General features: G+C 41.2%; 1 protein-coding gene across 1 annotated transcript; it reads left to right on the forward strand.

The window, feature by feature from the left end:
• Positions 1-2,498: 2,498 nt before the first annotated feature.
• On the forward strand, positions 2,499-18,830 carry IRS4 (insulin receptor substrate 4). The gene is made up of 2 exons (XM_031675456.2): positions 2,499-6,324; positions 16,266-18,830. Exons 1-2 carry the CDS (start codon positions 2,523-2,525, stop codon positions 16,268-16,270), a joined length of 3,807 nt encoding a protein of 1,268 aa, XP_031531316.2. The 5' UTR covers positions 2,499-2,522; the 3' UTR covers positions 16,271-18,830.
• Positions 18,831-27,834: the final 9,004 nt, after the last annotated feature.

The raw sequence follows: 27,834 nt of genomic DNA on the forward strand, positions 1-27,834 counted from the left end.
ATTATATAAACGGTAAGCCTACCACTCTAGGAAAAGATTCTATAAAGACATGAAGATTTTAAAATCTATTATTCTCAGTATTTTCCAAGTTGTATTTAACATGCAGTTTAATGTTTTTCAATACATTTTAAAATGTCACATTTTTATTCAAAGCACTTTCAAATGCATTGCCTTGTTTACAAAACAGTTCTAGCTAAAGCAAAATTCGGTGCTTGGAAAGCCTTATGAAATAATTTAATACCTATCATAAAAATCTCAAATTATTTTATCCATTACCATTTTGATTATCAGTGGAAGGAATCTTCTTTATCTGTGACTAGGCAGCTGAAACATGTGGGGAGCAGCTCTAGTCCTGGCTCTGTCAGCATCCACACTTGTTCTATCTGTAGCCTCTTTCAGAAATCACGGCTGCTCCTAGCACCTGTGAATATACTGTGCTTATAAACCAGTGGCAGCAGAGGGAATGGTAACGACTGTTTCTAATATTTTGGAGAGAACCAAAACCAATTTCTTTTTTTCCAAAATGGGAGCACCCAAAAGGAGCCATTCCTCCAAATGTGTTTATTCTGTTTCTAACAGAGAACAAATTCTTATGAGGGCAGGGATGAAGGTTATTTTTATGATGTATACACTGCCTAGTTTACTGTTCGATTTTATAAATAATACGCTCTGCAGCATCTACCAAAGGGCAAAGGTGAACCGGCATTGCATTCTTTCAGAAATACCAAGTCTCCCTCCCCCTACCCCAACCCAAATCCCTCTTTGCAATTGTGGTCACTCCTTTGACATTATAATGTAACATCGACCCACCTCTACTGTTAGGAAGCTGAAATCCTAGTAAAAGACAAACTGAGAGAAAGAGGGAGGGACGGAGGGAGGGAGACGGAGGGAGGGAAGGAGGGAAAAAGAGGGAGGGAAGCAGGGGGAGAGAGAGAGAAATTAAGAAACACCTCAGGAGGCTGCACTTACACTCCAGCTGTTTTTCCAGAAACAGGGGAGGCAGTGGATCTTATTTTTGTGGTGTCAAGTTGTAGACTGTAATTCAGCAGAAATCTTTTCTTGACGCGAGAGATACGAAAGATATCCTAGGCTATGTGTTCAATATGATCCTTTGTTCTAAGTGTGGGCTTTTCTTTTTCTAAAGTTTTTCGGTTTCGATCAAGGAAAGGGAAACAATATTTTGAAATTCTCTTAAACGCTTCTTTAAAACCATCTCCCATGGGAGAAATATCACGACAGCTTAACATTGATATATTTCAGTAAAAATCGAGCCCGATTTTTTTCAACATGGCTGCATACTTTATAGGCCCCCAAATTTGTGCGTTCGTAGTCATCATTAATCAAATGGCCAGAAACAGCATCTTCAGCCAACCTGAGTTTCGTGGGCTAAAAATGCGCTCTGACGAAAGATGATGTTCATTTTGAAGGCATAGCTGTTATGTGTATGCCTTAGACTCGCGGGCTTTTGTGAGGGCTGGAGCGGGCTCGGGAGTGCCTGCAGCGCGATGGGCGGCAGGTCTGAGGGCCCTGGTTGTTAACACGTTTCCAGGGGGTGCCCACACTTTCCCCAGAGACTCTCAGCTCGAGGTGCGCGGCAGGAGTCAGTGAACCAGACTGTGACAGAAATAGAGAAATTATGTGAGGGACGGGAAGAAAAAGAGAGGGTGCCCGGCTCAGTGCCCGGGTCACCGTGGCTCGGGGATTTGCACGAGTTTATCACTACCATTAACAGCTGCTTGCAGAGGGTTGTTTACCGCCTGAACGCGCGACGACCAGACAGCGGAGCCCCCTCCAGGGCCCACGCCACGCCTCCTTGCCCTTCAGCTCCCCTCCTGCCCCCCAAACTAATTACTTCGGGGCCCGCCTTGCTGCCGGACACTCCCATTGGCTCCCACCCCATCCAATGAGAACCTCGCAACAGTTTCACCTGGCTCCCGCTTCCCAAATAAACAAACAAACCGTCCCGCGACCGTGCCAGCTCTCCTCCCCAGCGCCGCCGAGAGGGCTGCGCTCCGCCCCCTCTAGCCAATTGAGCCCTGGCTGTGGTGCCCCCGCCCGGTCCCGAACACGGGCCGCTCTCCCCTCCTCCCCTCTCGAACTTCTCCCGCCCGCTCGTGCCTCCGTGCACTCCTCTTTAGGACCAGCGTGGCCCCAGAGCCCCGCCTCCTCTCGTTGGTCCTCCCAAGGCCCACAAGCCGAGAGATTCACCAAGAAGGTCTAGGCCGGGCTGGAGGTGGCCCCGCCTCTCGGGCCCGCCGTCCCCTCCCTTACACACCTCTACTGGCGGTGGCTCGCGCCCCTCCACTGCACTGGTAGCAGGAGCTGCAGCGGCCGCCGCGTGAGGCAGCGGTCACGTGTTGTTTTGCCCGCCGCCGCGCGCTTGGAGTGGAGTGGGCGGGGGCGCGAGCCAAGGCGGGAGGGGGCTGGGGCGGGCGGACGGGGGTAGACAGCCTCTTCCCCCAATCCTCCCTTCCCCGAGCCCCCCCTCCTCCTTGCTCACCTTAAAACCATCGTGCATCACCATGGCGAGTTGCTCCTTCGCTCGCGACCAGGCGACAAGGAGACTGAGAGCGGCAGCAGCGGCAACGGCGGCAGCTCTAGCTGCGGTGGCGACCACCCCACTTCTTTCCTCGGGAACCCCGACCGCACTCATTGGGTCCGGGTCGTCTTGTCCGGGAGCCATGTGGCTCTCCACGGCCACTGGCTCCCGGTCAGACTCCGAGTCCGATGAGGAGGACCTCCCCGTCGGGGACGAAGTCTGCAAACGCGGCTACCTGCGGAAGCAGAAGCATGGGCACAGGCGCTACTTCGTGCTCAAACTCGAGACCGCCGACGCCCCAGCTCGGCTGGAATACTACGAAAATGCCAGGAAGTTCCGGCACAGTGTCCGCGCCGCGGCGGCTGCAGCGGCGGCGGCCGCCTCTGGCGCCGCGGTCCCCGCGCTCATCCCACCGCGGCGCGTGATTACCCTGTACCAGTGCTTCTCTGTGAGCCAGCGGGCCGACGCAAGGTACCGACACCTCATCGCTCTTTTCACCCAGGACGAATACTTCGCTATGGTGGCCGAGAACGAGTCGGAGCAAGAGAGCTGGTACTTGCTGCTCAGCCGCCTCATCCTCGAGAGCAAGCGCCGCCGCTGCGGCACGCCCGGCGCGCAGCCGGATGGAGAACCGGCGGCGCTGGCGGCTGCAGCGGCGGCGGAGCCACCCTTCTACAAAGATGTGTGGCAGGTAATAGTCAAACCCAGGGGGCTGGGGCACAGGAAAGAGCTGAGCGGCGTGTTCCGGCTATGTCTTACCGACGAGGAGGTTGTGTTTGTGAGGCTAAATACCGAAGTGGCCAGCGTGGTCGTCCAGCTCCTGAGCATCCGTCGCTGCGGGCACTCGGAGCAGTATTTCTTCTTGGAAGTCGGCAGGTCCACCGTCATCGGCCCAGGAGAGCTCTGGATGCAGGTCGATGACTGTGTGGTGGCCCAAAACATGCACGAGCTGTTTTTGGAGAAGATGAGAGCCTTGTGTGCAGACGAATACAGAGCCCGCTGCCGCAGCTACAGCATCAGCATCGGCGCCCACCTGTTAACCCTGCTGTCCGCTAGGAGGCACCTGGACATGCTGCCGCTGGAACCCAGCGGCTGGCTCAGAAGGTCCCGCTTTGAGCAGTTTTGCCACCTCAGGGCCATCGGTGACGGGGAAGACGAGATGCTCCTCACCAGGCGCTGCATAACACCCAGTGAGCCTGTGCGCCCTTCCAGGCGAGAAAGACTGCACCTGCCCAGAACGCGCAGGTCCAGGAGAGCAATTTCAGTGCCAGCTGGCTTTTTTCGGCGCTTAGCACCCAGCCCGGTGCGTGCCCCGCACCCAGAAGCCCCCAACGAGGGAGCTTGCCTGTCTTCTGAAGCATCTGGTTCCGGCTCTGGCAACTCTGGGGAAGAAGGCAGTCCTCAGGGCAAAGAGGATCAGGAAGGAAACAGAGGCGACTATATGCCCATGAACAACTGGGGCTCAGGAAATGGCCGAGGCTCAGGAGGTGGACAGGGTTCGAGTGGCCAAGGCTCCAGTAGCCAGAGCTCAGGAGGAAACCAGTGCTCAGGCAGGGGGCACGGCTCTGGAAGTGGCCAGGGCTCAAGTGGCAGCCAGGGCTCAAGTGGCCAGGGATCCGGGGGCCAAGGTGCAGGAGGAAACCAGTGCTCAGGAGATGGCCAGGGTACCACTGGTGGGCACGGCTCAGGCAGTGGTCAGGGAGCTGGAGGTGGACACGGCTCAGGCCGTGGCCAGGGGCCTGGAGATGGTCATGGCTCAGGTGGTGGCAAGAACTCTGGTGGGGGCAAAGGCTCAGGAAGTGGCAAAGGCTCGGATGGCGATGGTGAACGTGGGAAATCTCTGAAGAAAAGATCCTACTTTGGCAAATTAACTCAGAGCAAGCAACAGCAAATGCCACCGCCTCCACCACCTCCCCCTCCACCCCCGCCAGTTGCAGCAACTGGTGGGAAAGGGAAGTCTGGAGGAAGGTTCCGACTTTATTTCTGTGCCGACAGAGGAGCCACAAAAGAACGCAAAGAAGCCAAAGAAGTTAAAGACACAGAGACCCCAGAAGGTGCAGCTCGGGGTCCTTACAGAGCCAGAGCTTTTGATGAAGATGAGGATGACCCATATGTGCCAATGAGGCCAGGGGTGGCTGCCCCTCTCGCAAGCTCCAGTGATTATATGCCAATGGCTCCTCAAAATGTCTCTTCTTCGAAAAAGCGCCACTCTCGATCACCTTTTGAAGATTCGAGAGGTTACATGATGATGTTTCCCAGAGTGAGCCCACCACCTGCCCCAAGCCCTCCAAAAGTCCCTGATCCTGATAAAGAGGATGACTCAAAGGACAATGACAGTGACAGTGACTACATGTTTATGGCTCCTGGAGCTGGTGCAATTCCAAAAAACCCCAGAAGTCCTCAGGGAGGCTCTTCCTCCAAAAGTTGGAGCTCCTACTTCTCTCTGCCAAATCCTTTTCGGAGCTCCCCGCTGGGACGGAGTGACCACAGTGAGTATGTACCAATGTTACCTGGAAAATTCCTGGGGAAGGGCCTAGACAAAGAAGCCTCATCTACCGGGGGCCCCAAAGATGTAGCTTCAAAGCCTTCAGTTGCGGGGTCATTCTCAAAGCCTAGAGATGGAGGATCACCTTCAAAGCCTTCAGGTGATGGGCCCCCTAAGAACAAGGCTAAGAGACCTAACCGACTTTCTTTTATTACAAAAGGAAATAAAATCAAGCCAAAACCACAAAAGCCCACACATGAGCAGAAAGAAGTTGACAGTGCTAGCGACTACGTCAACATTGACTTCCCCAAGAGAGACAGGAATACGCCAGCTCCTTGTATTCAAAGAGTGCCAGATTTGTGGGGCATACTTGCCGATCCCAGACAGTTCGCCTTTTCTAATTACGTGAATGTGAAGTTCGGAGTGCCATTTCCAAATCCAGCAAACGACCTCTCAGATCTTTTAAGAGCTATTCCAGGTGCCAACCCCTTCTCTCTGGACGGTGCTAGGTGGCCACTTCCGCCTCTTCCTCCCAGTGCTACAGGTAATGATGCTAATGAGGAAGAAGGTGACTACATTGAAGTGATTTTCAACCCAGCGATGACACCAGCCGTGCCTTTTGCTGACAGTGCCATTCGCTACGATGCTGAAACAGGTCGAATCTACGTGGTCGACCCATTTTCGGAGTGCTGTATGGACATTTCTCTCTCCCCCAGCCGCTGCTCGGAGCCACCACCTGTAGCTAGGCTGCTGTTGGAAGGAGAGCTAGAGAGAAGACGCCGTCAGAGCCGCTCGCAAAGTTTCTCTGCATCCGCCAGAGCCGCAGTCTCGGCTTTCCCAACCGACAACCTGGAGAGAGATCTCTCCGCCTCCTTCGCATCGGCGGCGACCGCCGCGCCAGCCTTAGCCGTGGGCCGGGCTTTAGCCGCCGCCTCCGCCCTCGTCGCTGCCCCGGGCATCGGCGCAGCGGCTGCGGGCTTGGAGGCCGCTGCTGGATTTGACTCCGCCTCTGCCCGCTGGTTCCAACCTGTTGCGAATGCTGCGGGTGCCGAAGTGGTAAGGGGGCCCCGAGACACTGCGGGTGGCTCGAACCCTAGAGCCCCAAACCCATCGGCCGACCCTGCCGGAGGTGAGAATGGGGCCGGCGGGGCTGCCGCTGCAGCTGCCGCTCCCCCTCCATCGCCTGGCCGCGGCCGGGTGCGGAGCCCCCCAGAGCGAGACGATTCTGACAACGACGACACGTACGTGAGGATGGACTTTGCCAGACCTGACAACAAGAAGTTCGACTCTCCCCAAAGAGGTTGGTAATTTTAGAATTCATTTCCCTAAAGTTAATGGTTGTTGCTTAATGAATCGATGCACTACTCTGTCTACAGTGTTAGGAAAAGATGAGTTACTATTTCATTCACCGGTGCTTATTTAGCATAGAAAGTAGAGTTCAGTTTTAATTATCCATGCAATACCTTGTGATCTTTACAAAAACTTAACTTCTCATCTAAGTTTCTGTATCTAGAAAGAACCGATTATCAATTAAACATTGATTCTGCATTTTAGGAGTAGTTAAAACTTACGGATCTGTAGCATGTGGATGCTTTCAAATATCCTTCCCTAACGCGTAATGCTTTATGCAAACAGGACGTCGTAAACTGAATCCCATCAACTCATTTTCAAATCAACAAGTTAGAGCGGCTTTTCTACAAATGCACATATTTAATGATAGGAAAATTAATAAGAGCGTCGAATATGAAGCAATAACAGTCAACTGTTAACATTTGGGGGAGGATGACATTCTCCTCTGAAAGTTACTTTTTAAAAAGCAGTCATTGTTATGCTGGTTTGCTGTGATTCACCAAGAAGGTTAAACCTCAATTGTTAGCTGGAATGTCTGGAGGGAACAAAACGTAAATAATCCAAAACAACAGGTGATTAAAAGAAGAGGGTATTTGGCTCTGGAATGTGTTTTTTTTGTGTTGATTTGTTTTGTTTTTACACAGGATGAATTGCCAGGAACCTTGAGCATTTCTTTTCTATGTCACTAATAGTGACAGGCAAGTTCACCTTTGCTGTGCCTCATTTTCTTCATAACTCCCCCCAAACAGGGTATGGTGACAACATGCTAATGAGTATGAATATTGCTTGAAAGGTTTAAAAAGCATTTAAAACATCTAATTGGTGCGTCTTCTGGGCAATCCAGTAAAGCAATATAATAAGGCCGGAGGAAGACCTGACCCCAGGGGCAGCCTACCCTGGAACATTGCAAGCTTTTTTAAAGGGTTACTTTTTCAAAGGAAGAAATAAGAAAGAATAGAATCTGTCAGACTTGGAAATAAGACTTCAAGTAAATCTACTGTGCACATTGTGCAGTGTTGTTACCAGTGTGTCTGGAGACATTCTCAAGAAATGATTTTGGAAGATGATGTCTCCATAGTCTCGACTGCCTTCCCTCTTTACCAGAATGTCCTTCTTTTCCAGTGAAGAGGAGGGATGGACCCCAGCAGTTTTCATTCCAGTAGTCAGTTTAGTGAAGATTTTTGCTTTGCTTGCTGTGTGGAATGCTTTTGTGATTGGATCTCTGCCCACTGTGCTTGATCAGGCAGAACAAGTCGGGGACTGATCACAACAGTCACCTAACAAGCTCCCTATTTAGTGCAGGTGTAGCCCCCCTCCCCTCTCTCCCCCTGCTTTAGAAAACTTGCCATACAAAAACTCACGTCTGCAGCACGGACACATTAAAGAGTGATCATTAAAATGACAAAAGGATGCTTTGGCTTGCAGATCTCCTTTAAATTGTGAGCTCCCCCCCAACCCGCGCGCGCGCGCGCGCGCGCGCGCGCGCACACACACACACACACACACACACACGTGCGCGTGCACACACACACACACACACACACAGGATCACCACTACTACCAGTACTATGCATTTAAAATATATAATTCTTTTTCCAAGGATTTAATTCATAACCAGCTTTTCAAGAACAGCTCTATTTTTTATTCTGTAAAGCACACCTGGAAATTGGCCTTAAACTATTGTTTGAGTCTAACTGCTGAAGACCCCATTTATGATACTGATGTAAGTGTTCATTGCTGTCTGTGTCACTGCAGTATTTTGGAAAGGGCCAGTGTTCATAGAGGTTTGTCTACACTTTCCACTACTCTGCTTAAGCAAAGATTAAAATTAGTGAAAATTCCTTGTTCCTTAAAAAAAGAAAAACACCCTGGCTTCCCAAAGATTATCTAGATCCTCAAATAATTACCACTATTTTAGCATAAGTTACTGATTTATAAATAATTTCAAATAACTTTATAGCTATGTTTGAGGTTTAATGTTCCCTAAACGCATTGTTCACTGAGCAAGTGCCTAACTTTATTGAGTACCTATAGCAAGAAGGCTGTATCTCACAGAGGGGTTGGTGCTTAGGTTGAAACAAGAGAGTGAATGTGGAAGCACTTTGGACCTTTACAGCACATTACAAACAGAAAATAGTTTTATTTTGTCGTTGGATTAACAAGCACTGCAGATTCAACAGTTTGAACAGATGATTTAGTTTCTTGCAAAAATGATTGAGACCAAGAGTGATTAAGACACATAATTTGCTGAGATGTATAAAAGGAAGGATATACAGAAGGAACTCATTGAAGGAAATGTCTTTTGCTACCATTTTCATGTAAATTGATATGGTACAATGTTGCCTGTGAAGTGTTAAGAACAGGCTGGATAATTTTGAGCATTTTGGGGCTATGGAAAAATTTTCACCCATTTCTGATCTCCCTTCACCTTCCTATCTAACATGCAAAAAAGAGATCATGTCAGAAAACAATAAATCTGCTTTGACAAAAGAACAAAGGCACAGTCTTTATTAGGAGTTATGTATCCCCCAGGGTAATTTTAATTTATGGCAAATGCTTAGAACAGTGCCTGGCACGGAGTAAGTGTTGTACCTGATTTGTTATACAACTATTATTACTGTTGTTACTGTTATCATTTTTATTACCTTTAGAAACACAAAGCAAAATTAAAATTCTGTGTCCCCCGATCCCACTTTTCGGTTAGTCACTACTTTCCTTTAAAATGGTTTACATGCTTGTCCAGTGTTGGCCTCTTTATGATTGGGGTCTATTTGTAACTTAAGTGAAATGAAGTGAGACTGTAGGCATCGAGACAACGTTTTTCATATAACCTGAAATTAGTATATAATCTCATTCACCTACAGTCACATTGCATCTAATACTTTAAAGCCATTTGTTCAAGGGAATTAGAAAGAAGCTCTCAGAAATATAACCTGGACTTGACTCTTAAAAATGAAATAATTTTAAAAGTGTGAAGTCTTAGGATTTCCAACACATGAGTTATAAATATTAGCATTTAGGAGGAGAATGCAGTTTCCCATATGGTTTAGTCTCACTCTTGACCCACGAGTGCATTTTTGTCTCTTTTACTGCTGTATCTGATGTAAATTTTATAGTTTAAAGGGAGTTAAGGTTAAAAATTCACTGATTTTTCTATTTCAGAGATGGGAACATAAGATCAGCTCTAGGAGGAGTGAGAGAATTGGCCAGCCAAATTAGTAATGTTATAATAGCACTTGGTATTAAAAAGCAGAAAAAAATCTGTAGTAATTACCTTTTGAAATTTTAGACACTGTTATTAACATGAAGGAGGTATAAGCTTCTTTTCAGTGCACTACTGCCAAATCCTCTTGCTATAAATTCTAGGTGCTGAGAGCAATTTTTTTTTGCTGTATTGGACTTATTTTTTTATAAATTACTAGAATAAAATCTCCATATAGTAGAGATTTCTCAGTCACCATTGATGGGTCACTTATTTTAGGCAACATTCATCCCCACCCACACACAAAAAACTGGACAGTCATTTGAAGTAGAGGTGTTTGATCTATAATAATTAAAGAAGACTTCATTCAGTTAAAATTAACTAAAGTTATTGGCAATCATTATTCATTTGTATTCACTCTATTTTAAGAGTGATGCTTCTAGGGTAAAAATTGTGGCCACTAGCAAAATATCTCCTTTAAACAAGGACTAGGACTTTAATTGAACACAGCAGAGTATCACACATGCATAAAAACTCAAACAAGATACCTTACTTTCTTTTCCTCTCCCTAATTGCCAAACATGAACCAAAATACTTCAGAGTCATTGGCAGGGAGCTGCTTTGGGAACAAATATGGGCTTCTTAGAGTGACCCCCAAATTTTCATGATGGAATACATAAGGGTAACCAGTATAGGGAAAAATAAGGAATATTGTGTGTGATTATAAGGTATTGCTGTTAACTTGTCAACTTACTGATTGAGGAAATGCTTTACAGCTGCATATTGCCTTATAATTTGCAAAGCACATTTACATTCATTATTTTACTGGGGGATGGTAGGTACTGGAACTGAAGCCGGTGTTAAGGATTTTCTCATGGTCAAAGAGGTAAGTGGTCGAGTTAAAAAATCAAACCCATTCATCTGATATCAAGCCCAGTGCTCCACCCAAAATACCACACTGCCCCTTCATCAAATGTTCAAAATCTGTTATTTTCCTATTGATGAAAGATTATGACACAGGCAAGGATTGGGAACATTTACAAGTTTTCTCAAACTTGATAGTATCCAATTTTGTTGTAATTTACTTAATCAGAGTGTTAAAACTGTGAACCATCCGCCAGAGCTTGGGTAATGTTCATTACATTGAACTGTTTGCCATAGCTTTAGAATACAAGAATTCGACCTGTTCTGGAATTGAATGACACAAATAGCGTGTTTATCTCTTTGGATCCCACGGAAGTGTTGAAAGGAATAAAAATGAAATGAGGGGGACATTCAGTAAACTTCCATTAATGGTCATTTCCTTAACTGAAGTTAGATATGTGTGATTTTCCTAATAATCCATTGACATTTGTCACTTACAGCAAAAAGTCTTTTAATTTTGTTTTTCCATATGTATAAAATCTGATATTCGAATCTGCACCATCATGTTGGGCAAAATGGGATAAAATGAGATAGGTGGAGGGAAAAGCGCTGTCGAAATAGATGCTCTTCATTTGTTCAAAAAGGATTTGCTTTTGGCAGTCAGGCAAGTAGCATTTTGAAGCCTTGAAAATCAAATCCTCTCCTTGGGACATAAAAATCCCTGTTTAAAATTAAATTCATTTTGTTTAGCACCTTTTTTTTAATGCTTTAAGACTATGTAAAAATAGCTCAGACATTTTATTGGCAGTATTGGAAAAGAGCTTTTGTAAAATACTTAATTAAAGCCTGCAGTATGTTTTGTCTAAGAGGTGCTGTCAGGCTCTTAGCTGGTGAGGATCATTTACTGGAAAACGCTGCTTGGTCCTGAGTAAGAAATGAGAGATGAAAAAGGCTACCTTTTATAATAATGAAATGAATACATTACAGCACACTCAGTTTTTACCACAGCTATTAGACTGCTCATTTTAAAGCTATTGATAAAATTGCCAAGATAACGCACTTACCATACGAAATTAAAATATATTCTCCAGCAATTCTGCATCGGTTATCAGTTGTGCAGCGACAGGTCTTCGATTTCCATCTTCTTTTGGAAATGGTAGGCTGTACTTGAGACACAGGAATTTGTAAAGATTTTTTTTTAATGTAGATATATGTCATCGTTTAGATTTGCCTTCTGTTAGAGGATGCCTTACAATTTCTGGCTGAGGGCTTAATTCCTTTTTGAATTAATGGAAAATATGTACTTAAATATTTATTTCATGAAAGGAGAAAGTTATTGCTATTTTCCCCCTAGCTTCCTGACATCCTCTTTCTTTCTTTCTTTCTTTCTTTCTTTCTTTCTTTCTTTCTTTCTTTCTTTCTTTCTTTCTTTCTTTTTTGAAGTATAGTTGATTTACAATGTGTGTTAGTTTCTGGTGTATAGTGATTCAATTCTACATGTACATATATATATTCTTTTCCACATTCTTTTGGTTAGGGTTGCATTGGTTGCATTACGTCTTACCCTCACCGTGCCCTTTGCCAAACTTGCGTCTCTCATTTCAGGAAAACATGCCCTTTCCCAGCCTCTCTCTGGCCGTAAAGGCGAGGGCCACTCTGGAAGGCCCGCAGGGCCCGTGGAGGGCTTACTTCCCCAGACGGTGCTCGCCCTGTTCACCGCCTGCTCGCAGGGACAGGCTTCCTTGCAGCGCTGCTTGTTGTGCAGGTCCGGGGCTGTGCTGCCTGCTCTACTGTCACTGGTTGGCACGGAGGCAGCTGGGCCGATGTTTAAAGCTGTTTTCATGGTTGGATTGACCACAATATGTTTGATGCTAGCCAGACCTTCTGGATTTACCGAATATCCAGTTCCCCATAAATTGCTGTCACTTTAGCTAGTTTTCACGATTTATAGAATTTCCCTCTCTATGATTACTCATTTTCTACCGTAGAGTGGACACTTACAGAGAGACTATCAATGAAGTCGGTCTCTAAATTCATCTGGAAAATTATTCACATGGGCACCCACAGTCCCCTTGAAAATCTGACCAAGAAATGTGATTTTTTAAACTCCTGCTTTTTTTGTACATTGTGTCTCCAGCCTTGAAGGCATATCAATACTGTCCTCACCCTCAGGATACCGCCCCCTCCAACACACACAGCCACGAAGGACTCCTTATTGTGGCTGCAGCTCTTACCATAGTTTCTATTGCTACCCTGCCCCGAGTTATTCCAGCTGCTTGACCTTAGGGGCCACTATTCTTATTGCCATGGCTAGAAGAGACCTTTGCCAGGAGTCTCACGTTGAAACTTCAAAGACATCTCCCCACGGAAATGATGTTAATAGTGACCACTGGGTGCAGTCAAAACAGTTCTCTCAGCTCAGGAACTGCGTAGATTTAGTCTAGGCATGTGTAGATGAACCTACGAACCTATCCAATCCACCATGTATTTATAACATTGTTTCTGTAGGATAATTTATTCTGAGTTTCAGCTAAACAGTGAGCCTTGGAATATGTCTCTTTTGTAAATTGGAGACTGCCTATATTAGAATTCTAGTAACTGGCATTCTTTAAGTCGGCAGTAACTAGGCAGCAGAGTGAAGTGGCCCAAGTGTCTGTTGGGAGGTAGTGGACAAGCTGACCTGGGACGAAAATCCTGTCTCTGTACCCAGATAATCAGGACTGCAGTGAACCCGCATAAGTGGTGCGGGCAGCGCAGGGCAGGTGTGAAACAATTGAGCTGACTTTTGAGGAGATGGAGGTTTACAAGTGTCATCCATTTCCCTTAACAGATTTTTTGAGCATTCCGTCACAAAACCGTTGCCGCCATGAGGAGAAGCATATTTGATCTTCTCATCTATGAAGGAGACAGTAGTCTGGTATGATTGGTGTTGTAAAGCTAGCAGCAAGTATTGCTAGTTTTCACCCTTGAGGGACAGCACTTAGATTTTTGTCAAGCTCTAGAGAGTCATCTTCCTATAATAGATTTCTAGGGCACAGAAAGGTGTGGTGATCTGTTCTCATTGGAAAAAAAGAAAACTATATATAAGCCAGAGGTGATGCTAAGCTAAATCATATAACTATATCATTATACATTCATCTTTAGGGTATAGGCTTTCATTTTTCTTCATTCCCTTTCATTCGTCCTCAATGCTTTACTTGTCGGGCCCGGCTTGTTCGTGATCACCAGTCTAGATAGCATGTTGACTAATAAATGGAATGAAAAATTTTCAAAAAAATTTAAAAACAATTTTTTTCAGTTCTAGGAAGATTGGAGTTAAAAAGTTAAGTACGGCCATGAGACTGGGGAGAGTGGAAAGAGAATGAAAGAATAACTGGATAGTTACAGTCCGGGCTTCTCTGGGAAGGGGAACCATTGCCATGTTGGACTCCACACTGTAAGAGAGGCAGGTTGAGGATTCACATAAAGAGACCTGGGATGTCCTGAAGGACTGGACTTCCCAGCTCGCCCTACAAATTTCCAGGGATATTGAAGTCATGTGGGCTTTATTAGTATATTAAAGATTAATTGTTAGGTTTAGATCATTATACAAATAGAAACAGAAACGTTTACTGCGTTTGTTCTTGAGAAGAAAATGATGCCTGCCGGATTTGAGGGGCAGGGGTAGGAAAATGTTTTGACCCATCAGAATCTATTGCAGTTTTCTCCCTTAGAGAGAAAAATTAACTTGAAGATTATACCGCTCCTTAAAAGGGGTGGAATTAACTTGTCATTACAAAGATCTCTGAGTAGTCAGAAAGTAAGAGGACCCAATAATGTAATTATTTATAACCGGTCAGTATCAAGTGGAAGTAATACATCAAAATCAAACCACATAATTGAAAGCATTGCCATATACCTTTCTGGTGATGGAATGATATCAACGTGAACTGGAAACAGAACTAAGATATGATTGTCAGCCCTTTGATTCATTTTGCAGACAGTTTCTGATGGCGTTTTAATCTCGAATTGCTTTCCCTTGCCACCCAGCAAGCTCCTGGGTTATTTCCTATGCTGTTCTTTGGAATGTGCTCCAGGAATGTAAACTCATTTTAATATTGGCCTAAGTAAAACAGGATTACCAAGGTAAATCTGCGGCTCAGGTTCCCATAATGCATTTCAAAAGCAAATTAAATTATTTTGGGATTATCTTGTTTTCGATAGCATTATTGCTTTCTACTAGCATGGTTAATCAAGAGTTGACAAATATATTTGGTAAAGTAAACTTGAAATCACACCAGTATTTGCTAGGTTTTAGTGTGTTATCAAGCATTCACTCCCTGCTGCTGCGTAGGTGTTATAAGAAAGCAATTGAAATATGAAACAAATTTTAGTAGCCCCTGTCATTCTTTAGAAAGTAGAGAAGAAAGAAAAACAACCCTAATAGCAACAAGTGCCCCTAATTTCAGGCTTAGTATAATGTTGATGGCATAGTTATATGGAGCTTAATTTGTATTTTCTAGGAAAAATACATATGATATACAGTATATTATAGAGGGTAGTAAGAATTCCTGTTTAAAGCTCATTCCATGTACTACAGATTAACATACATTTATATTAAAACAAAATAGTAAACCAAATTTTATGTGAGATACCTTTCTAACCTTGAATTTCTGTTAAAAACCTCTAGCCGATAGCATCTTCAAAATTCGATGATGCTAGTCCAGTCTAATTTTGCAGGGGATAACTGAGTTGCTAGTATGTACTCTCAAGGTTAATGTGTTGCTATTACAGACACCTTTCGTCCTGTGTAAACTTGATAAATACATAGAATCTAAAATTTCCCACTGCTGACAGGAAAATGTCATATCTTTATTTATCTAAGGTGTTAATTTTTTTTAAACCTTTTAATGTGGTTGAACATCCTTATACAACGAATCGTGATGAATAACCACAAGTTGATGGGAGGGGAATGGAGGCCTTTGATGCTTCACCCAGATGCAAGCTGTTACATTTTTAAAACCTCTGATGAAAGAATGAATAGTTAAAATGTATGCTGCTGGTTTAATACAAGATCTTGTACTTGAAGCCTACTCTGGGGGATGCTCTCCTTGGATTCTCTGAGAGTGGCTGTAATGAAATAGGAGATTTGGTACTTTGATGTGACCTGAAAGTACCACTCGCATCCCATAATCAATTTGCTGACCATTTATCCCCATCCCTTCTCCAGTCTAGCACCTTCTTCAATGTACCAGATACCCTTCCTCTGCCCCACTCCCGATTATGCACCCTCTCAATAAGCAGAAGGCCAAGAGAGTAATACCAGAACTTCTTTTTATTAGACAGATGGGGATTTCAAGCAAATCTCCTTTGCAGGTATGATTTTGCTCTTTTAGACATTTAGTGATTATGGCTATCACCAAGGCTGTGCTGAAATCCTTTGACTTGTGCCACGTAATTTGGCGAAGGCATAACCAAGCATGTAGGAGAAGAAAAAAATTCTCTTGGTCTGCCAGTGCCGGGCTTACTTGCTGGCCCCACTGGGAGGAAGTAGAGCAGTGCATGCATGTTTACAACGCTGCTACCCCCCAGAAAAATCAGATTGGCAGCCTGGGAGCAAAAGGAATAACTGCCCTTGCAGCTTTGCTGGGCTCATGCTGGTGTTTGTCATAGGCAGCCAGCATAGTTAGGCACCTCCATGCCAAGGCAGTCTCCTCACTATGGCTCTCAAAAACTATTAGTTCTATTTGTTGTTTTGTTTTAGAACAGGGTGGGGTTTGTGGGGGGGGTCGCTTTACACTTTAATTCTGAAAGTAACTTTTATTGTCATCTTTTTTTCCCCCTAGAGTGATTACATTGCTACAAAAACACATTTTAGAAGAGAGGTGATGCTTATGGAATTTCATCTTTGTCTACTCCAGATCTGCCTAAAAGAAAAAGAATTCACAGGCTTCTGAATAGAAAGCAACCTGAATTTCTAAAAGCCTACAAGTGGATGCTGGCAGTTGAATGATCCTAACACAGATCATTCACATGGCTGCCTTATGGATCCAGTGATTTGGAATTGAGAAATTCACACTGTATTTCGGTTTTGTTTTCTGGTTTCCCTCCTAGATCCGTCTCTTTGAAAGGAAACAAACACTATAAAACTGAGCATCTCATAACTCATTCCCTCTTTTAAAAAATGTTAATTACATATGTGTAAATGTGGCCAATACCAATTTTACTCATGTATAATACTTAGATTTAGTCTTGAAGTTGAAAACCCTTGAAATAAGACGAGAAAAAGAATGAGGTTATGTTCCTGAGAAGGTAGGTATGATCTGGAATCTTTTTTTTCTGAACAGTACATACACACAGTGTTTCTTGATCAAGGAATTAAACATCAACTGGACTGATGCCTTGATGTGACATTTCTAATATTTTAAAGGCGGGACCAAAGGGCAGATTATCTCAGTTTTGATCATTAACAAAACTGCAGCATCCTGTCCACATTAAATGTTACCTAAACTGCTATCTTGATTGAACATTTCCAACGTTTTAAAGGCAGAACTGAGGAACAGAGGATCTATTTCTTCATATACAGCACCATGATGTTCTGCTTGCAAATCAATTGAGCATTTCCAAAACCATTAATATTTTTTGAAACCTACATTTTCCCCCTAAAAGAAGCAACATTCTTCAAAAAGTCTCTTCACAAAGACCCTCTCTGCTTCTCTTGGCCTCCCCCTTTCACCCTCCATTCTTCCCCTCTTTCTGGCTCTTTCCTTGACACACACCCTCCCTCCTATGCCTAGGGCTCCTATAAAGAAATCAGTTTCCCATATTCCAGAAATTAGTGTGGACATATCAATCGATATTCTGATGAAAACTTAAGCCAAAAGGAACCTCTTACAAGGTCTTGTTTCCCTTTGAGTAATAAGACTATGTAAGATGTACCAAATTAAAAAAAAACAAACAAACAATCAGAGCAAGCTCCCCCCTCCCATTTTTGCTTGCCTCTGATGGAAACTGAATTAAGATTTTAGGAACCTGGACCTTTGAGAACAGGACACTAACAGGTGGTGATCACAAAGGATAGGTACAAAGGTCTTGAAGCTTGCTTAGAGCTTTGTTATGTGGTGGCACACGAATCACGACTTGTCGTGCCATCACTGGCAAACCTCATCATATCACAGATGGGTGTGCGTGTCTGTAGAAGTGTGTGAGTGCTAACGTGCGTGCGCATATTTGTGTGTATGCATACCTTTGTGTACCTGTGTACATGTGATTGTAGATGTACCTGTTGTGTGTAACTCTGTTTAAAAAAATTGCTTCGCATTTAACGTGCAACTTTGAAGTAGTGTACTATTTACCTAAAGTTTTTCACCACTCGGTTTTGACGTCTTTGAACGTGTACTTCTATCTTCGAGCAGGCTTATAGTACATGTGTTGCTACACTAACTTTTCTGAAGAACCGAGTTGACTTCTGTTATTTTTCCTTGCCTACCAACCAAAGGGATGGAGGGGCTCTTTTTTTTTTTTTTTTGTCCCTTGTGAACGGTGCTGAGGAGAGGATGTGGCTGCAGTACCAGTCACTACTCCAGTTACTGGTCACTGCTAGGGGATCAGTTTCATCAGTTCCTTCAGACTCTTCTCTTTTTCCAACCTGATCAAATAATGCAGTGTGGCTTTTGTTCACTGTGGTAACAATGCAGTCTTCAGGCAGCCTTTTTTCCATCCTTCTGTCACCATTTTATTTTCCAGTAAGTTAAGTCATAATCGTTCAGAATTGTGGAAAGGGAAGATCATCTGGGGGAAAATGCTATATTGCTTTACTTGCATATTAGGTTCAGAGGCTGCCAGCAGACGGGGTACAGCACAGAGGTGACACTTGCTGAATAAATGAACGGGAAACCTCATACACAACAGTACAAATAGTAACAGGTACAAATAGTCACAGGTACAGCATAACAAATATGCAATCTTTTCACACTACTTCTTAGTTTACAGACAAAACTAATTTATTCAGTATTGTGCTGGAAGAATCTTTTCAGAATATGTGTACCAGCATATCACTGACCTTCCAGCTACCGGTTTATGCTGCTGTTAAGAAAAACCAATGATGGAACGATTTTTGTGTGTGTGTGATCTCTACATTTAATTTGGTATCAGACATAGTCACTTGGTCAGTAAAAACTAAAACTTTACAGTTCCAGCAGTTCATTACATTTGCTATTTCTGCTTCACAGATCTCCTTTGAGTTGCTCTGGCTTTGTCTTCCTTTGTAAATACTCTTATATTCTTTTTTCTTTGTAAACATCTCATTTGCAGTTTGGGGAGACAACCTTGCAACTCTGTATAGTGTTTATATATATATCTGACTTGCCTTTCCATAGAGCTACTCGCAATAAATGTGTTCATGAAAGTTATTTGTGTGGAGACTTTTTTTTCTTAATAGAATTATCCCTACTACTTCATTACAAGTATACGTTTCTGCTCAAAGCAGTTGGAATAACTGAGGGTTTGGGTTAAAGTTACTATGCCTAGAAACTTGAGGCTTTTCAACAGAGTTAATACATCAACTCTTGATTCTCTAAAAGTGGAGGTGATACTAGTGTAGAACTTAACCTGAGTTTTCATGTCATCACGACAATGTGTGAATCCTATGTAAAAGGCACTACTCAGTGAGGTTGAAGGTAATCAGTCACCGTTTTCTTTTGTCTCCTTCCCTTACCACTTAACTCTTGTCCTTTAAATGGCTCCATTTTCATTTACTTATTTTTAACCGCTGCAAAGGCAAATATGAGTACATGGAAAATACACCAATGAACAGATACAGAACAGAAAACATCTCTGTATTGATGTTTGATTGAATGTCAAGAACGTATTAGCTATATCAGAGAAAAGCAAATCAAAACTACAATGAGGTATCACTTCACACGGGTCAGAATGGCCATCATTTAAAAGTCTACAAATAATAAATGTAAGAGAAGGTGTGGAGAAAAAGGAACCCTCCTACAATGTTGGTGGGAATGTAATTTGGTGCAGCCACTATGAAGGACAGTATGGAGATTCCTCAAAAAACAACGAATAGACTTACTGTATGATCTAGCAATCCCACTCCTGGGCATATATCTGGAGGGAACTCAAAGTTGAAAAGACACCTGCACCCCAATGTTCATAGCAGCACTATTTACAATAGTCAAGACATGGAAACAACCTAAATGTCCATCGGCAGGTGACTAGATAAAGATGTTGTGGTATATATATATATATATATATATATATACCTTTGTATATATATATTACTCAGCCAAAAAAAGAATGAAATCCATTTGCAGAATCATGGATGGACCTAGAGATTATCACACTAAGTGAAGTAAGTCAGACAAATATCATGTGATATCACTTATACATGGAATCTAAAAAATGATACAAATTGATTTATTTACAAAACAGAAAGGGACTCACAGATATAGAGAACAAACTTATGGTTACCAAAGGGGAAAGGGAGTGGGAAAGGATAAATTGGGAGTTTGGGGTTAGCAGATACTAACTACTATATATAAAATAGATAAATAACAAGGTCCTACTGTATAGCACAGGGAACTATATTCAATATCTTGTAATAACCTATAATGGAAAAGAATATGAAAAATATATACGTGCATAACTGAATAACTATGCTATATACCAGAAACTAACACAACATTGTAAGTCAACTATACTTCAATAAAAAAGTTTAGAAAGAATATATTAGCAAATTACATCATCAGCCTTATCAGAAACTGAAGATTTTTTTTTTACATTTTTTATTGATTCATAATCATTTTACAGTGTTGTGTCAAATTCCAGTGTTCAGCACAATTTTTCAGTCATTCATGGACATATACACACTCATTGTCACATTTTTTTCTCTGTGATTTATCATAACATTTTGTGTATATTTCCCTGTGCTATACAGTGTAATCTTGTTTATCTATTCTACATTTTTGAAATCCCAGTCTATCCCTTCCCACCCTCTACCCGCCCCCCCGGTAACCACAAGTCTGTATTCTCTGTCCATGAGTCTATTTCTGTCCTGTATTTATGCTTTGTTTTTGTTTCTTTGTTTGTTTTTGTTTTTTAGATTCCACATATGAGCGATCTCATATGGTATTTTTCTTTCTCTTTCTGGCTTACTTCACTTAGAATGACATTCTCTAGGAGCATCCATGTTGCTGCAAATGGCATTATGTTGTCGGTTTTTATGGCTGAGTAGTATTCCATTGTATAAATCAGAAACTGAAGATTTAAAGGGACATTAGACAAATAATTGCCTCCATGATTCTTTCCTTTACCAAATCACCCTTGCCACAAAGAAGAGGAGTGAAATAAAAATTTGAGATCAATGTTTGTCCAAGGATCAATGGGGGGCAGGGGGAGGGATCTGTGGAGTCAGATGGGCCAGAGGGTAGGGAAGCCATTCCCACATCATGTACATAGACCAAAAGCTACATTGATTGTATATTTGCAGACAGCTGAGTTCATTGTATAGCTTGACCTTAACCTGATGCACCTGAGAAGTCGTATGTAAGGGACTATCACAGTGGGAAGGTATAATTAGGCTGCCTTTATGATTTGAAACTCCACAACAGAGATCATATTAAAATCTGTGTAATTAAGATGTGTATGTATACAGATAGGCACATCTGCATTTATCAGTCTATATAATCATTGTATACCCATTTGGTGAATCACATCTTGATAGGACTTGAATTCCTGGAAAGAAGGCACAGTCAATGCAGCTGCTTTGACAGTCAGCAGAACTTGTTAGCCAGAAAGATCTACATTGAAGAGTTCACGAACAGAACTCCAGCTTCCCCACTCCCCTAATCGCATACACAGTAGCCACGTGCTCAGTATAGTACGTGAAGGGGTACTGGTTCTTTAAAGCATAAAACCTATTCAGAAGACTTGTCATGTAAAACATGCCTAACTACACACTGTTAAGCACCTCCAGTGACTGCTTAGAAAAATATTACTAGGTGCTAATTGACCCCAAAGTGCATCTTGGAAATGCACCCAAAATGCTTTTTTAAATGTTTTGAAAACAAAACTGCCCAAAAGTAGAACCTGGAAATAGTGAATATGAAAATATGTGTGGGTAAACCAGATTAGGGCCCCTAATTTATAACATGTGCAAAAGAGAAATTATGCAAAATTAATGCACAGAATGAGTTGAATTGTATTCTGTTTTAGAAAAACCAATACATTTTCCCTCTAAGACATACATTTTAATGGATGCTGGTTTTCAGGAAGCTACCTTAAGTCCCAGTTTACTGCTTATGTGTACTTCAGAGATAAGAAATGCAACTGAGCTGTACAAAATGAGACAACTTCCCTCCTGTCTCTTGTGCGTGATAAATGCTAAAGCAATTAGGAATCATTGTTGCATGCTACATTGGAATTTTTCACTAACATCAGTGCTGTGCTATATAAATGGGGGAAACTTATTTAGAATAAAGTCCTGAGAATTTAGGAGGAGAGCACTGATTTAACTTAATATTAAACATTTAGGTCCACAGAACAGAAATAAAAACAATCCCCTACTTGACTTTTCTTATTTTTTCTGTTTCATTTTTTTTTTTGAGGTGTAATTGACATGTAACATTATATTAGTTTCAGGTGTACAATGTAATGATTCAACATTTGTATACACTGCAGAATGATCAGCACAGTAAGTCTAGTTACCACCTGTCACCATACAAAGTTACAAAATTTTTTCTTGCAATAAGAACTTTTAAAATTTATTCTCTTAGCAACTTTCAAATATACACTACAATATTATTAATTATAGTCACTGTGCTGTACATTACATCCCCATGATTTATTTATTCTATAATTGGAAGTTTTATCTCTTGACTCCTTTCACCCATTTCATTCATCCCCTAACCTTCTCATTGACAACCACCTTTCTGTTTTCCATGAGTTTCGTTTCGTTTGTTTGTTTGTTTTGTTTTTTAGATTCCACATATAAGTAAACTCATACAGTATTTGTCTGACTTATTTCACTTAGCATAGTGCCCTCAAGGTTCATCCGTGTTGTTGAAAATGGCAAGATTTTATTCATTTTTATGGCTGAGTAGTATTCCATTGTATGTATATACCACACCTGCTTTATCCACCCATTGATGGACATTTAGGTTATTTTCATATCTTGGCTACTGTAAATAATGCTGCAATGAACATGGGGTGCATACTATATCTTTTCAAATTAGTGTGGGTTTTTTGGGGATATATACACAAGAGTGGAATTGCTGGATCATATGGTAGTTTTATTTTTAATTTTTTGAGGAAACTCCATACTGTTTTCCACAGTGGCTGCACCAAGTTACATTCCTGCCAACAGTGTACAAGGCTTCCCTTATCTCCACATCCTTACTAACACTTGTTAGTTCTTGTCTGTTTGATAATAGCCAGCCTAACAGGTATGAAGGGATATCTCATTGTAGTTTTGATTTGCATTTCCCTGATGATTAGTGATGTTGAGCATCTTTTCATGTACCAGTTGGCCATTCATATGTCTTTTTTTGAAAAATGCCTATTAATATCCCCTTTTCATTTTTAAATCAGATTGAGGATTTTGCTATTGAGTTGTATGAGTTCTTTATATATTTTTGATATTAACCCCTTATCAGATGTATGATTTACAAATATTTTCTACAATTCAGTAGGTTGCCTTGTCATTTTGTTAATGATTTGACTTTTCAATCTCAGAATATGCATTATAGGGTATTATAGTCCACAGGCAGTAATCTGAATTATCATTTCAATAACAAAATGAGCAAGGAAATATTGAAATGGGAAGCAGATTCTCAAGTGCCTACAGAAAAATGTGATGCTTACAGTTCATTCTGTATTTCCACACTTGTAATTCTGAAGATTTTCAACATTTTTATACTTTCTGTGTCATTTTCAGGGAATTCAATGCATGTAGGCCATTTAAAATATATCCATGCTCAGATTTTTTGTTATTGTTTTATTTTAACTTTCTCAGAAGCAGTTTAGGAACCATCTGTCTGACTGTGCCTTTTTACCCTCTTTTTTTCCATCTTTATATTAAGATTATGTTCATTCTAGGAAGACAGGTGGTATTGGTGGTTGTGCTTAGACAGTACTCAGAATTATAGCTAAATATATCACATTAATCACACAGTATATATAACCCATGTAAGTTATAGAAACTGCACCAAAAGCCTTTATTGCAAGACTACCATGTCTTTTTGTGAGGGCATGACAATGACAATAGGCCAACATTTTAGTTTGTCAAGGGTTCCAGTTTGGGCCCCTAACACCTTAGAAAACTATAATTGACTGTTGCTTTGTGTAGAGTTGATATTCTGGGATTAGGTTGAGAACTACAAGGGATCTTAGACATAGTGTAGACAAGACCCTACCACTCTTCCAAATACTTCTCTATTCATCCACTTCTCTTCCTTGGAAAAGTAATTTTAATCATATTTCCTAGCTACTAAATTCCTGATAAGAGATCTAGTAGGAGAATAGGACATAATGATTGGAAAGATTTCTTCTTAGTCTAGAGTTCTATGATCCATGGTACATGAAAAAAATTAGAGTTTTCCATAAAGGATTTGAAAGGAGAATTTTCACTTCTCTTTCCTTGTTTTCAGATTCCTCACCCCAACTAAGAAATGTGTTCACTGCATCAATGGGGCTCACAATATTTCACTTTGGGAGTTAACAGACTAAAACCATTTTTTTCTATTTTCCCCACTTATGATAAAGTAAAACCCTGTCTTACTAAAGTTGATGAGAAAAATATCTTATCTGAAACTCAAATTGCTAAATCACAACTGAGACAAAAAACTAAGCTAGTCTAATACAAATATTCATTCTGTAAAAGATAACAGATGACCCTACATTTAAAGTCCTATGTGCCATATAGTAACAAAATCCTCTAGAAAGAGTTTGACCTACTGTTGTAATGAATATATACCCTGTGCTGGCACCTAGTAATTGTAAGTGATGAGATATGAAACTTCCACTTCTGGCCAAGATAGACCAGATTTATCCTCCCACCTAAACCAGCAAGAAAAAAAAAGCAACTCAAAATATGAAACAAGGGGTTTCAAGACACTAGATATCAAATAATATAGACAAGAAACAAACTTGGTAAGCCCTACAATTGCCCTGTCTTACTGTCTTGAGAACTATTTCAGGCCATGGGGCAGGGTTGGGGAATCTAAGCCAATTCCTTGAATTAAAGAGATGGATCTCTAAGTCCATGGAGGCCAATGTGGCTAGAATTCCTGGGATAGAGTACCACAGAGGAGGGAGTTTTACAGACAGAGAACCCCAGAGATCTGTAGAGGGTCCTCCTGGAATATTCAGCAGAATACTGATCACCCCATGCATGTGAGAAAATTATCTGAGGCCATAGAAAGAACCACATGAAAGGATTAAAAGTAACAGCACTTGGCACTCAAACAGGCTCAGAAAGAGGACATGTTCCTATCAGCCCGAATGGAAAATCTCAAGATTCATGGGATGTCAGATAGAGTACTCAAAAGGGTTTTGCATCAGTATTATGGAAAATTAGACCTAAACTTAGCACTGCTCCAGACCTGCCTAACAGATCTTACATGCAAGATCTGAAAGGAATACCTTTCAAATAATTTAACTGTGTTCCAGAGCAAAACTAGAAAATATTTATAAGATTACAAAGTATCTGATATCCAACAAGATACAATCACAGTGCCTGGCATCAAACAAAAAATTACTAAGCATGCAAAGTAACCAAAAAATATGACCCATAATAAAGAGAAAAATCAGCAGACACCTATCCAGAAATGACACAGGTGATAGAATTAGTAGACAAAGTCATTAAAACAGTTATTATAACTATACTATAACAAATATTAAACAGTTAAATAGAGAAAGGGAAGATACATAAAGTACAAAAATGGAACTTCTAGAGATGAAAACTACAATTTCAGAAATGAAAAGAAAATACTAGTTGGGATTAATGGCAAATCAGACATTGCAGAAGAAAAGATTGCTCAAATTGAAGTCATAGCAATAAAGTCAATTTGACATGAAACAAAGAAAAAAGAAATTGAAAAAAAAAACACTGAGCATTAGTGAACTGTGGGAAAATACTAAGTGTACTAGTATACATAAGTGGAGTCTACGATGGGCATGGTGAAGAGCAGAAAAAATATTTTAAGAAATAATGAGCAAAACTTTCCCAAATTTGATGAAAACTATAAATCCACAGGTCCTAGAGGCTTAATAAGTACCAACACAAAAAACAAAACAACTACACCAAAGCACATCATGATTACATTATGTAAAGAGGAACAAAGTTAAAGATGACAGTAGCTTTTTTGCAAGTGAGAAGACTTTGGAGCGAGATCTTTAAAGTACTGATAGGATTTTTAAAAAGACATCTACCTAGAACTTTATACCTAGTATAAAGTCCTTTCAAAATTGAAGGCAAAATAAAGACTTTTTTCAGAAACAAACAGTTGAAACAGCTGAAGGAATTCATCACCAGCAGAAGAAAGAAAATTTCTCATGCATGTAAAATTAAACAAGATGGAAATATAGATCTACATAAAAGAATAAAGTGAACTGAAAATGGAAACTATATCCATAAATTTATAAACTATTTTTCTTATTATTTAAATGTCTCTAAAAGACACTTGAGGACATAAGTGGGAATATAAGGGCCTCTGAAAATTCTCTCCCCTATAAAATCAAGGAGAAAATTGACAAAAATTGTCAGAATCAACTTTTTCAGACCTCTGGAAATTAACCAAATACTTGCAGCTATCTGAGGCATGTTTACTCAGGAAAAACGGTTGAATCTTGGTAAGAACACTGAGTTTGATGGTATTTCAACTTGCTCTATTCCCATATTCCCATTCTCAGCTATGCGATAACATAGAAAACTAATAGCCCTCAATCGATATGAAGCCCACAACCACCTAGCAGGAACTGGAATGGGCATAAAAGGGTAGGCACTCCTTTGAAGACCCATTTCTAAAAAATTGCTATTACTGACCTGTTTGGTGGTTTCTAGGATGAACCCACTCATAAGGCTGCCAGTGCATACAAAATTTTCCCTAGGGACATTGTTAAAATGAACTAGTTATTTAATATTGCAGCTGCCTGAGGCTGTGAATAACAGTTGGGGAAAATAACAGGATAATCAAAAATCTTAAAAGGAAAATTTGGGAGGGTGAGATGTCCGTAGGAGGCTTTGAAAAGCTCTGAAATATTTTTGTGAGCCTAGAAGGAAAAGAACAGGTGTAGTGATGTGAGCCTGCCCAGGGGTGTGCACATGCTCATGAGAGACCTAAAAAGATCCAAAGTTCTCACCACTGTCTAGACTTTAGGCTTTTATGAATCAGGAAGTGAAGGCTAAAGGAGAGTTGTAAATGGCCTGGCTAACTGTTGAAGATATATCCTAATGAGCACATAGAGCCCAATGACAGAGAGATTTACTGGCTCCAGGCATTTCAGGAAATCTCTGTTGAGTAATTATCTGGACACTAATTTAACTGAGCAGAGACTTTAGCAGTCATACATGACAAAAATACAGATTTTTACTGAATTAGTACAGAAATATCATTAAACAACTAAGTAACAACAACAAATAGCTACAACAAACTCTTAGAGGGGATATCTGATATCCAACATCATTACATTGTTACTTTAAATGCTCTAGTTTCAAGAAAAAATATGAAACAGCAAAGAAGCAAGAAAGTATGGTCCATACATAGGAAAAGAAGTAGTCAACAGAAACTGTTCCTGAGGAAACCGTGATTTTGGACTTACTAGACAAGGACATCAAATCAGCAATTTTAGTGTTGAAAGGACTAAAGGAAACCATGTCTAAAGGTCTAAAGAAAAATATGATAATTATGCCTTACTAAAGAGTAAATGTCAATAAATAGAAATTGTTTTTTAAAAACCATAGAAATTCTAGACTCTAAAAGTACAAAACTGAAGTGAAAGTTAATTAGAAGGGCTCAACAATACATCTGCACTGGCAGAAGAAACAATCAGTAAACTTGAAGATTGGTCAGATGAGATTTATCCAGACTGAGGAATAGAAAGAAAAAAGAATGAAGAAAAATAAAAGGGCCTCTGAGAACTATGGGGCACCATCAGGTGAACCAACATATATAATAATGGGAGTCTCAGAAAGAAAAGAAAGAATATGTGAAGAAATAATGGCCAAGAAAAACTACCAAAATTTGATGGAATACACTAATATGTGTATCCAAAGGACTCAGTTAACTCCAAGTGGAAATAACTCAAATATAATCTCACCAAAATGCATTAGAAAGAAACTATCAAAAGTCAAAGACAGAGAATCTTCAAAACAGCAAGACAGAAGCTACTTATGTACAAGAAATCTTC

Source organism: Vicugna pacos, chromosome X (genome assembly GCF_048564905.1).
Source record: "Vicugna pacos chromosome X, VicPac4, whole genome shotgun sequence".
Taxonomy (NCBI): Eukaryota; Metazoa; Chordata; class Mammalia; order Artiodactyla; family Camelidae; genus Vicugna; species Vicugna pacos.

What these genes read in the sequence shown, in the direction of transcription:
- IRS4 (XM_031675456.2), top strand. Translation starts at nt 2,523, where the DNA reads ATGGCGAGTTGCTCCTTCGCTCGCGACCAGGCGACAAGGAGACTGAGA.